General features: G+C 35.1%; 1 protein-coding gene across 5 annotated transcripts in view; it reads left to right on the top strand.

The window, feature by feature from the left end:
• ATP13A3 (ATPase 13A3) overlaps positions 1–12,527 on the top strand; it is an 85,440-nt gene that overhangs the window by 56,230 nt on the left and 16,683 nt on the right. For all 5 annotated transcript variants that reach the window (XM_063621998.1, XM_063621997.1, XM_063622000.1 and 2 more), the window contains 9 exons: positions 452–574; positions 657–736; positions 1,358–1,400; positions 1,492–1,601; positions 1,899–1,995; positions 2,754–2,826; positions 4,395–4,572; positions 6,137–6,324; positions 11,682–11,770. In XM_063621998.1, coding sequence (XP_063478068.1) covers positions 452–574; positions 657–736; positions 1,358–1,400; positions 1,492–1,601; positions 1,899–1,995; positions 2,754–2,826; positions 4,395–4,572; positions 6,137–6,324; positions 11,682–11,770 — 981 coding nt within the window. The remainder of the gene's footprint in view (positions 1–451; positions 575–656; positions 737–1,357; positions 1,401–1,491; positions 1,602–1,898; positions 1,996–2,753; positions 2,827–4,394; positions 4,573–6,136; positions 6,325–11,681; positions 11,771–12,527) is intronic.

Raw genomic sequence — 12,527 nt, 5'->3', positions numbered from 1 at the left:
TTGATTTAAATTTAGTCTGAAAAAATAAAAAAAGTGGTGCGTTAAAACACAGTAAAGCAAAAACTAAATGAAAACAGAAGTCTGGGCTATTTTTTCAGAGATTATGTTTCATTAGGACTGGGACAGACCCAGGAATCTCAATGTTCAAATTTTGATATTTAGCTAAGATGAGAAGCACAGTTTTAAAGTACAAGAATTCCAGATGTTCATCATATTCTTCAAGTAACTAGTGGTGAATGTTGCAGGTGGTCCATCATACTCAGTTCATGCATCGTTTCAAATTGAAGCTGATATTTGAGTTTCTTTTTACTTTGAATAAATATCAGGCTTTCATTGTGTTGTGGAACATATCAAATGAAAGAATTCAGTTTTAGAACAAATATGTTTAAAATAGAATTGTTTTACTTCGTTTGGTTGCCTAAATATTGTTCCCAATGTCTCCTATACACAGGCTATTCCGGTTAAATTGGTCCATGATAGCTTAGAGGATCTTCAAATGACTCGTTATCATTTTGCAATGAATGGAAAATCATTTTCAGTGATACTGGAGCATTTTCAAGACCTTGTTCCTAAGGTAAGTAGTTTGGGTGTATGTATGTGTTCACATGAATACATTGTGAACAGTATTTTTAACAAATTTATATTATTTTTTCCAGTTGATGTTGCACGGCACCGTGTTTGCTCGTATGGCACCTGATCAGAAGACACAGTTGATAGAAGCATTGCAAAATGTTGAGTAAGTATTGGTGTCTTTTTTGTTTTTGTTTTTTGATGAATTATGGTTTCATTTCAGCATCAGAAAAATAATTTTTATATGTTTCTTATACTAATATTTCATATTTATATATATAATTGTGATCTATAAGATAGATGAGAACTTTAAGTGCCGCTTTAAAAGAGTCTCATGTGCTTTTTATTTAGCTAAAGTACAGTATCCACAGGTTTTTCTCTATGACTTCATTCTTTCAGGTGCTCTATCTTGATAGAAGTGGCTAATCATTTTAGTAAACAGTTATGTTTCAGGTTATTAAGGGATACATTTTTACTGATAACTTTAAAAGTAGCCATACTAAAGACTGCAGGCACAGCGCTTTGCTCTAAAGATGAGGAAATTGAGACACCAAAATGATTTGCCGATAATGTGACAGAAATAGGACAATAACCTAGCTCATTTCACTTGCGGTCTGGTGCTGTTTGCAAAGCAGCACACCTGTGTTCATTATAGTGAAAAGATTCATAGTTCCACTGGGGGAATCTTGGTGTGTTAGCTCTTTATAATACTATAATAGAAAAATCTTAATAAGTTAAATGTTTTGTAGTTTAAGAAATTAATTCTTAACATTGTTTTGTTTCTTAGTTATTTTGTTGGGATGTGTGGTGATGGCGCAAATGATTGTGGTGTAAGTATAGTTTTTGTGATTTACTTTTGTAGTTCTTACTCTAGCCTAAATCATATTCACAAAACTTAACCAGTTTTCTTAAAATTATTAGGCTTTGAAGAGGGCACACGGAGGCATTTCCTTATCAGAGCTCGAAGCTTCAGTGGCATCTCCCTTTACCTCTAAAACTCCTAGTATTTCCTGTGTGCCAAACCTTATCAGGTAGTACAAATTAAAATTTTTCTCATCCCTTTTTCTCTGTCTCTAATAATACAGAAGAGAAAATTATCATAAAAAGTAATATGAATTTGTTTAATATTAGCAGATTAGCACATTTGAGCTGTAACTTATTAGTAACAGATTGATTGCTACTCCTCATTTGGTTTAGTTATTTTGGTGGATAAGCACTTTGTTGTAGCTGTTGAATGTTGATGTTCATCTGTTAAGATAAAATTGTGGTTCGGAAAATGAGTTTTAAATGCTTTTATTCATATGCCAACATTTGATTTCTTTTCACAGGGAAGGCCGTGCTGCTTTAATAACTTCCTTCTGTGTGTTTAAATTCATGGCATTGTACAGCATTATCCAGTACTTCAGTGTTACTCTGCTGTATTCTGTGAGTATTAACATTGTGTGCAGAGATAACACTTAATGTGCACAGTAAATTAAAATGTTGAGTATATGTTTTTGATTTTGAATGCATCCATTAGTAATTGTTTATGTGAGTAGTACCTATAAATTTACCTTCAATTTACTGTAGTTTGAGTAGCAAATTGAAAAAGTTAAAATGAGAAAAGATGTTTCAACAGTGGTTTGTTGAATTTGGAGAATGGTTTGCATTTGGAGAAAACGTATAAACGGCAATGGCCACAGGTACCCTATCAGATTTTATAATCAAAGTGTTTTGACATCCTAAAGACTCATGGTGACACTATCCCATTTGACCATTTGTAGAAAGTATCAGAAGGGATGGTATTAGATGAAGATACTAATTTACAACGTTGAATATTTTGAGTAAATGTTTGTGTTTTCTTTTTGCCAAAAAAACCATGTTGGCCAGGATGGTCTCGATCTCTTGACCTCGTGATCTGCCCGCCTCGGCCTCCCAAAGTGCTGGGATTACAGGTGTGAGCCACCGCGCCCGGCCTATTGAACGAATATTAAGGAGATGCCTTTTATACTAATATACTAAATCAAATATTTGTAAATATATGTTATATTTAATTTCAGAGACATATATTTCCATTTTTAAGCAGGTCCAAGTGTCATTTTTAAGTTGTCATTATAGGGAAAATCCAAACTATTAATAAAACCTGGGGACACTATAAAAATAATTCCCAAAAACTAATAATGTTTTTAAAATTACTTCCGTAGATCTTAAGTAACCTAGGAGACTTCCAGTTTCTCTTCATTGATCTGGCAATCATTTTGGTAGTGGTATTTACAAGTGAGTATTTTGCTTTGTTATTGATTTTTATAGTGTATGAAATTCTGATGTGACTTATTAAATTTTTGTAAATTTACATCAACAGTTGTAACATAACTCACACCTCTCCAGATTCCTTGTGTGTTATTTTATTACCAGTTGTTTATATCTTGTGCCAATTTTTTTATTGTTCTGTCTCTATTGTTTTTTTCCCTGAAATATTTGAAGATAAGTTTTGAGTCATTATGCTCTTTTGCCTCTGACAATTTTAGTGTATATTTTCTAAAAGCAAAACCATTCTTTTATATAACTAAATACAGTTGTAAAGATCAGGAAATTTAACACTGATATAATATCTGGTGCAAAATCTATATTCAGATTTTGTTATTTTTCTCAACAGTGTCCATTATGCCTATTTTCTCGTAGTCCCCTAGATTAGAACAAAAAATATTTCCAGACATTGCCAGATGCTCCCTTGGGGTACAAAATCCTCTAGTTGAGAACCACTTATCTTTAGTAGATGATAAAACTAGTGAAAGTTTGATGAGAAGCAGGATTTTCACAGTCTCAAAGTATCTTTTCACAAGGTGCTAGTTACAAAGGGAAAAACAGAAATTTTTTTTTTTTTTTTTTTCTGAGACAGAGTCTGTCTCTGCCACCCAGGCTGGAGTGCAGTGGCACGATCTCAGCTCACTGCAACCTCCACCTCCCGAGTTCAAGCGATTCTCCTGCCTCAGCTTCCTGAGTAGCTGGGATTACAGGTGGGCACCATCATGCCCGGCTAATTTTTATATTTTTGGTAGAATCGGGGTTTCACCATGTTTGCCAGGCCAGTCTCTTAACTCCTGACCTCAAGTGGTCCGCCTGCCTCGGCCTCCCAAATTGCTGGGATTACAGGCATGAGCCACTGTGCCCAGCTGAAAAATAGAAACTTTATAGTGGAAAACTTGTGTATACCACCTTAATAAGTAATGAAAGCCTTTTTGAAAAATGTTTCTGCTATGTTTATATTGCTTCAAACATTGTTAATATCGTAAGAGGAAGAAGTATGTATTATTTTAACTGTAGTTTTGCAATTAAAGATTCAGAATATATGAGATGATTAAGATTCAAATATATGAGATGATTAACTTTATAGTTATTGTGTTTATATTTAGTTTTACTATTTTTTTAATTTAAAATTATTTATTTATTTATTTATTTTTGTAGAGATGGGGTTTCACTATGTTGCCCATGCTGGTCTCAAACTTCTGAGCTCAAGTGATTCTCCCACTGTGGCCTCCCAAATTGCTGGGATTACAAGCATGAGCCACCATGCCTGGCCTCGTTTTTATTTGTTAATATTACTGCTGAATTTCAATAGAAATGTAAAAATTATTCCTGAGGCGTTTTTCAGAAAGCCTACACTGTTTACTTTTACAGAATATTTAAATATGTACGATATGTGGCTTGGTTTTTGAAGATTTTTTGTATTAAAGAATTGGTAGGCAAAAACAAATTTTTAAAGTTCCTAAATGAATCTAGTTATGCCTTATCTAGTGACAGATTAATGCAGATACAAACCTTTCCTCTTTTTCTTTTCAATATAGTGAGTTTAAATCCTGCCTGGAAGGAACTTGTGGCACAAAGACCACCTTCGGGTCTTATATCTGGGGCCCTTCTCTTCTCCGTTTTGTCTCAGATTATCATCTGCATTGGATTTCAATCTTTGGGTTTTTTTTGGGTCAAGCAGCAACCTTGGTATGAAGTGTGGCATCCAAAATCAGAGTAAGTTGGTCAATCTATGTAAAAATCTATATAAAATATGTACAACATATATGATATAAAAATGAGTTTAGAAGTTAATATAAAAGTTTGCTCCAGGTGCAGTGGCTCACACCTGTAGTCCTAGTATTTTGGGGAGGCCGAGGCAGGTAGATCACTTGAGACCAGGAGTTCGATCACTTGAGACCAGGAGTTCGAGACCAGCCTGGTTAACATGGTGAAACGCTGTCTCTACTAAAAATACAAAAATTAGCCGGGCTTGGTGGCGCCTTTCTGTAATCCCAGCAAGTTGGGAGGCTTGAGGCAGGAGAATCACTTGAACCTGGGAGGCAGAGGTTGCAGTGAGCCAAGAGATTGTTTTTTGAGACAAAGTTTGCATGCAGGCTGCTTTAAACACTTACATAATTTGGCCTGTATTTGCCTGTATATCACGGTCACTCTTGTCTTTGGGAAGATGTTCAGGCAAAATCCTAATAATCCTACCAAAATGGGGATCTTAGATCAGTTTCTTAATTTGCCACTAAGCCTTACTTATCTGTAAAATAAGAAAGTTGAAATTAATCTCTGGGGCCTCTTCTAAACCCAGAGTGTTTTGTACTTCTAATCTTTCTTCTTTATGCCTCCTTTATGCCCAGTTTAGGAAATGGCATTTTAAAACTTATGGGGAAAAATAAATTAGGCGCATTTGCTATTCGTAGAGTGTAGAGTGCTCTACGGATCACAAATTATAACATCATTTTAATTAATTAAACGTGTTAATTTTGCAGAATTAAATTTTCAGATGTAAACATTTATTTCTAGTTTGCTTGATCGAGGGGTATTATCTTTAAAATTTTTAGAAGATTTTAAGAGATTTAACATTACTTTTTTTATATATGCATAGAAACACTGCACATGAAAAAAAAAAAGAGGTGGAATTTTCTTAAGAATCTTTCCATAGTTCACTTGCAGCATAATCTGTTAATCACATTTTGTGAGCACTTACTTGTGTTTATAGTTAATGCTTTAGTAATGATTGTTGGGGACTTCTCATAGATAGTTGTTTCTGTGCCTGATGGTCCTGCCTACCTGAAAGTAGAAATGAGGGACAGCCATAGCTGGAGAATATTGAGGGACATCTCAGCACCGGGGGCTTGCTAGGCATTTGCACAAGTCAACTTGTGATGTAGTTACCAACATTTACCAGCGAGGAGGTAGGCTCAGAGAGAGTAAATAATATTTCCTCAGCACTGAAAAGTGATAGTGCTTGGGTCAAGCCCATTGTCTGTCTGCTTTCACTCTGCTAAAATTACTCCCAAAATTAAAAAACTGAGGGGGGCTTATTAAATATTTCCTACTTGATTCTAATTTTTTTAAGTGATTGAGATGTCTGACTGAAGAGAAAACCCTTCATACTCTTGTACCTGTTTTATATATCTTATATTGATATTGGTGGACCTTTTGCTGTAAATATCATCATATTTCTATTTGTTATGATAGTGATTCAGGGCAATTAAGGTCAGATTGGTTTCTTTTGGGAAATGAGTATTATGTTTACTAATGCAAACATTTTTTGCATGTGTTCTAGTGCTTGTAATACAACAGGAAGCCGGTTTTGGAATTCTTCACACGTGGACAATGAAACCGAACTTGATGAACATTATATACAAAATTATGAAAATACCACAGTGTTTTTTATTTCCAGTTTTCAGTACCTCATAGTGGCAATTGCCTTTTCAAAAGGAAAACCCTTCAGGCAACCTTGCTACAAAAATTGTAAGTTTGGCGTTTATTGTGATTTCCACCCTGCCTTGCCCCTTTAAAGCTAATGTAGAAGAGAATAATTGTAACTGTCTTTGCCACAGTAAACCAGATCTTCACAGACAGAATGAACTTAGTGATTTAGATGTTTACTGTTTTATTTTACTTTCATTGGTAGTTGCCAACCTAAATTTAAACTTCAAGCCACCAGTGTTAAACACTGTTGTTTTTCACATCCTAGTGCCTCTGGCTCCAGCTTTTATTTCTGCAACCCATTGCGGAGGGAGTTAGGATTGGAGGCAGAGACAGAGGTTCCTCAGCCCACTGCGGGGGGTAGTTAGGATCTGGGGCGGAGACGGAGGTTCCTCAGCCCATTGCGGAGGGAGTTAGGACTGGGAGCAGAGGCGGAGATCCCTCAGCGCATCGCAGAGGGAGTTAGGAATGGAAGCGGAGACAGGTTCCTCAGTTGGAACAGTAGGTATTATACTTTCCTCCCGGGCGGTCTGCACAGCATCGGCCATCTTCATTTCCGACGCTGGTGTGGCCTGTGTTCACCTCTGGGATTCTTCATTTCTAGTATCTTTGCATGCTATTGCAGAAAGGGCCAGTATACTGAATGGAGGCCTGTGCCCTTGTGGACTTGTCTATGGCAATAGAATATACCATTTTGACTGATCAAAATTAGAGTTTATGGAAAAAATCAGTTACTACATATAAATTGCCAATTAAAAAAAATTGAGAATACACTAATATATGGAACAACTTTTAGACGTCTGCAGTATCTTGGAGCAAATATCAAGCATTCTTTTGCTGCAGTTATGACGAGGTGGCAGTGTTCTAGTGGGCAAGATGCCAGGTCACAGATCTCGGTATGTCATAGGAGTCACAGCTATTAGCGTCTCTGTCTCATTTGCATTTATAAGGCATTTTCTCATACATTATCTTATTTGTCACTTCTACCCTGTTGGTTTGTAGGGCAAGTTTTATTACTTTATGTTTTGTACAGGTAAGATTAAAATCTGATCTTACTGGTGATTTTTCCTTTTTTTGCCTCATTTTTGGAACTGATGTTTCTTATTTTAAAAATAACTATACTATTACTTACTTATTGTTATATATTGCTATATAACTATACTAATAACTGTTACTAAGAACTTTAAAAAAAAACTATTATTTTAAAAATAACTATTATTATTTATTAGTTATATATTGCTGTATAACCATACTAATAACTGTGTTACTAAGAACTGTATTAGAACCATGCTACGGGATGAAAAACCTTCCATAGAAGGTTTGCCGCGGTATTTCTAAAAGGATTTTTTACTACAGATAACTTCTTATAAGGTGAATTTAATCATTAGCGTTGGTATACATTTTATTCAACATTTTTAAATTTCAAGGAAATGTTGAACACATGTAAGGGTAGCTAAAAACATCTATGAAAAAACATTGCTTTTTTTTTTTAATTTGAAGAAAACTGGTATTCAGACTGGTTTGCAAGCAAGACAGCTCTATCAAGAAAGTTAATTTTAGAGATCTACCCTATCCACACTGTTGCAATTAAAAAAGAGAAAGGGAGAATACTAGTTGCCTGTTTCTAAAGATGCATCTTCTATATGTTTGGAAAACTTTTTTAAAAAGGTTTAAGAAATTTTGTATTCTCGTTTAATTTCCAATTTACTAGAATAAATAATAAACACTTTTTGGCCACTGGATGATTTAAAAATGTACTAAGATTATATTTAGCAGAAATATAACCATAAAACTCGATTGCCGTTACTATTAGCAGCTTGTGTGCTTCTCTCAGTGGGTAAACAGAAGCACTTGCCGTTGTAAAACATGCCTTCTGAAAAGTACGAAAGGAGCAGTACAGTTGATGCAGGCATTCTGCTAGTTTTCACCTCTTGTCTGTTTGTTACTGGGTCCATGCAGAGTCCTTTCTAGGACCTGCCTGTTAGTTTTCACCTCTTGTCTGTTTGTCACTGGAGTCCGTTCAGAGTCCTTTGTTAGGACCTGCCAGTTGTTGCTCCCTATAAATGGTGTGTAATATATTAAATGTATTTTGAAATTATTATTTTTAAGAATTAATCTCAGCCTTAGGCGTTTAAGGAATTCTCTTTAGAATTTTTTGCTTTCTTGTACTGGTTCACTTTCAATCTAAATTAAACTTAACTTCAGTCTGTGTGGTTACCTATTTTCAACTTGAGCTTCACAGTTACATTTTCTCATTCAGCTGCTTTCATTTCAAGGGCCATGATATGCACTTAATTCTTAACACTCTCCTTTAACTAGACATGATTTCTTGGGATTTGGCTTCAATTTTTAATGCAGTTTCTTGTTGGATCATTCCTACAGTTTATTGCTTGTGCTATCTAATCCCTTTATCTATGAAGGCATTACTACTGAATTGCCAGGATCCTTCCTATTCAGGGCCTATGTATCTTTTTCCTATTCATCTATCATGCCTAAATCGGTTGAAGCCGTTCAGATACTTAGAGGCCCTACAGAATAAGGTGACCTTTTAAAGACATAACTGGATAAAGGGAGAGGGATAGGAATAAAAAGGCTTAGGATTTGTGGCTGTAGGTTAGTTAGTACTAGTTATTGTTTGGGGAAGGTACAAAGAGATATATATTAGGGATGAATATTGTATGTGTGTCTACCTTATTTCGAAGTCACTAAGGAGAATATGAAGGAAATCCTTTCTGGTACCTTATTTTGATACCATAGTCCATCGGTGGGATCTGGTATCATGAACAGCACATCATATGTTGCCACAAGCTGAAAAATATTTCATAATAACTTCAATTTACATGTTGCTATATACTTTAAATACTTAAAAATCTATTCCTACGGAATCCTTATCATATCCCCATTTTATAGATAAAATAATTTGACTGTAAATGACTTGTTCGGATTCACATAGCTTTGTGGAAGAATCAATCTAAAACAATCTAATTCTTAAGGAACACCCTTGACCCTGGCCTGCAATCACCAGTGACACGCAGTTTGTTTTGATAGCTGTCTTCTGGGGAAGAATGTTTACACTTTAGTACAATTACTAAGCCATTGCTTATAATGCTAGGAGAATCTAGGAGCTGAGAGCATAGTCTACAAGAAATTGTATTCACCTCTCTAAAGTGAATACCTAATTCTTCTATTCTTGGTTGAAGTCCTTATTGAGTTGAAAATTTGGTATGGTTGTATGTCTGCCAGCCATCCTTCTCTCCCCTGTCACCTTTTTTTTTTTTTCCTCCAGGCTAAACAAAGATAGATTCAGTTACTTATTTTCTCTTTCACATGGAAATCTTGGCAGATTTTTAGAGGTGGGATCCAAGAGGTGGCTCTGGGAGAGACATGAAAATTTGAGAAACCAACATTCTTTAGGTAGATGTAAAGAAGCTTCTGTGCTTGAGTAAATTTTTTGTGTGTGTGAATGACACACATGTCAAGAACCAGGTCGCAAATCTTTTTGCTGTGGTTTGAAAAATGCAATCAGATTTGAAAAACATGCAATATGGGTTATTACTTCATTGAATTTCTTTTTTAGTCTCCGTGTTTCTCTCTGCCATTTATGTTCTGACCATTGCTTTTTGTCCTTTTTCTGATTTTGTCTTTTTTCTTTTCTGTTTTTATATACTTCCAACCACCACTTTCCAAACACTTTTTCCTTATCTGACCATAACTACTTAAATGACCATAGAACTTATATGATACTTTAGTTGCTGCATTTGTGAAACAGGATGTCACATTCCTATTTACAATTTAGTAGAATTGCTTTTTACCCAATATGAGTCCCACTGTTTTTTTTTTTTTTTTTTTTGAGTTGGAGTCTCGCTCTGTCGCCCAGGCTAGAGTGCAGTGGCGTGATCTCCGTTCACTGCCAGCTCCACCTCCTTTGCTCACACCATTTTCCTGCCTCAGCGTCCCGAGAAGCTGGGACTACAGGTGCCCGCCACCACGCCTGGCTAATTTTTTGTGTTTTTAGTAGAGACGGGGTTTCACCGTGTTAGCCAGGATGGTCTCGTTATCCTGACCTCGTGATCCATCTGCCTCGGCCTCCCAAAGTGCTGGGATTACAGGCGTGAGCCACCGTGCCCAGCTCCACGTTTTTTTTTTTAATCCCTGTGGTCAGTAGCTCATAGTAAAAAATGTGTCTCCACTTTTGGTATAAGTGTTAGTGTAAGTTACAGCCTAAGCTACTAAAACTATATATATATACCCCTACACACTGGTATATATAAACATAAAAATGATAAATATATAGTATAGTTTCTGTAGAATGATATTTACCTGTAGTTTTGAATTGATATTAACAAAGTTTATATTTACAAATAACTTCCACGTTTAAAAATGGCACTGAGACCCTTCATTTACAGTCAGTAAAAAGGACAGTAACTTCTTTACCCAGTCTGGAGGCTTCATGATAAAGTTTTTGTATGTGGTCTTAGTAAAGTTTGAGTTTGAAGTGGAGTTCAAATAGGAAGTTGTAAATAAATGTGCAGATCAAAGGAAAAGGGGAAAAAAGTTTGGGCTATCAATATAATTAGAAAATTTCGGAGCCACTTTTATGGCTCATTATTATACAAGTATATGCTTATATACATGTGTGTATATGTGTAGATGCACACACTTAAGAAAGTGGCCGTGAGCAAGTAGTCTGGTTTTTGAGTTAGGAAAGGGAGACAAAGTACTGCTGGGTGGATTTACCATCCCCAGCTCGCATAGCAAGCCATAAGGTCAGCCCACTTTGAAAAACACATCAACTCAGTCTCCTGGCTTTTGGCTAAGATTTTCTGTGAAAACATTTTCACAGTGTAAATCAGTGAAAAAATGGGATTCACTTACTAGAAATACATTTACATTTAGGTTAGAATGCCTCTATTTAGGATTAAGACATACCCAATACTGAAAATAAGTGTTATTCAGCATTTTTACAATCAATAGTAATTGTCATTGAATACATAGTTTAAATGATAATCTCATTTTGCCACACATAGTTTAGTCTCTTATTTGTGCATTATATATTGGCTTTATTATCTTACAAAGTAGCTATCCATTTGGGTGACATACAAATGTCTGTGAAGGTCTGAGTCTTATTTTTTTAAGTGCTGATTATTTTCTGAAGTACTTTTACGGTTAAAGCTAATGGAGTTTAAATATAACATCACATCGTGTATGTGAATCTTTTGGGTGCCCTGAACAATGTCTCATACTCCAGGAAATAACAGAGCACATGCTTTATTTCATCAACTGAAGTGAAAGTATTCAAAACCAAATTTAGAAATGACAGTATACCAGTTGTTATTGGATGCTTTTTTATATAAAGGAATTTCCTAATTTACCTGTTTTACTTTTACTTTCTTTTCCAGATTTTTTTGTTTTTTCTGTGATTTTTTTATATATTTTTATATTATTCATCATGTTGTATCCAGTTGCCTCTGTTGACCAGGTTCTTCAGGTAAGACTTAAGCACATCATTTGTTTGGGGAAAAAGACTAACCTGTATACATTTCTTTTTTTCCAGGATCTCTTCTTTTTATGTATTCTAAGATGCTGTTGTATTAACCCAAAGATACTCTACAAAGAATAAAGAACCTAATGAAAATAACAGCTTTTCTTAGCTATACCTGTTTAATCTCTGCTTCTGGTTCCGTTTTCATTTGTCTGCAAACAAATCAAATAGCCCTTGATCTTTAAAAACAAAAAAATGTTGATCCTGATACCTGTTACTCCTCTCTTCTCTACCAGTCTACTTCTTGAGTAGTCTACACATGCTCCCTTTTGTTTTTTGGCCATTTAGTTCTTCAATTCTTTTCATTAAAAACTTTCTGAGCAATGAAATACTTGTTTTTCATACAAAAGAATATGCACACATATTTAAGTTGTTAACCATAATTAAAAAATAGTAAAGAGATAACACCCTGAGTGTATCATCCAACCCAAAAAAATGAACATTACCTGAGCACAAGTCAGTGACAAAAGAAAACCAAAAAAGGTATCATTGCCAATCAATAAGGGACTCTTATGTACCTGTTTTGATGATTTTCCCTGTCATTCCCTGTTTTCATTATATACTTACCATATATGTTTGCAGTCATAAAAGATAGTTTTGTGTGCTCTGGAACTTGATGAAAATGTTATCTTGTTCCCTTTTTTCTGTGACTTGCATTCTCCCATCAACATTGTTTGTTGATACAGGTATTTTATTTTCACTG

This window comes from Symphalangus syndactylus, chromosome 17 (genome assembly GCF_028878055.3).
Source record: "Symphalangus syndactylus isolate Jambi chromosome 17, NHGRI_mSymSyn1-v2.1_pri, whole genome shotgun sequence".
Taxonomy (NCBI): Eukaryota; Metazoa; Chordata; class Mammalia; order Primates; family Hylobatidae; genus Symphalangus; species Symphalangus syndactylus.
This window is presented reverse-complemented; position numbering and strand designations above follow the sequence as displayed.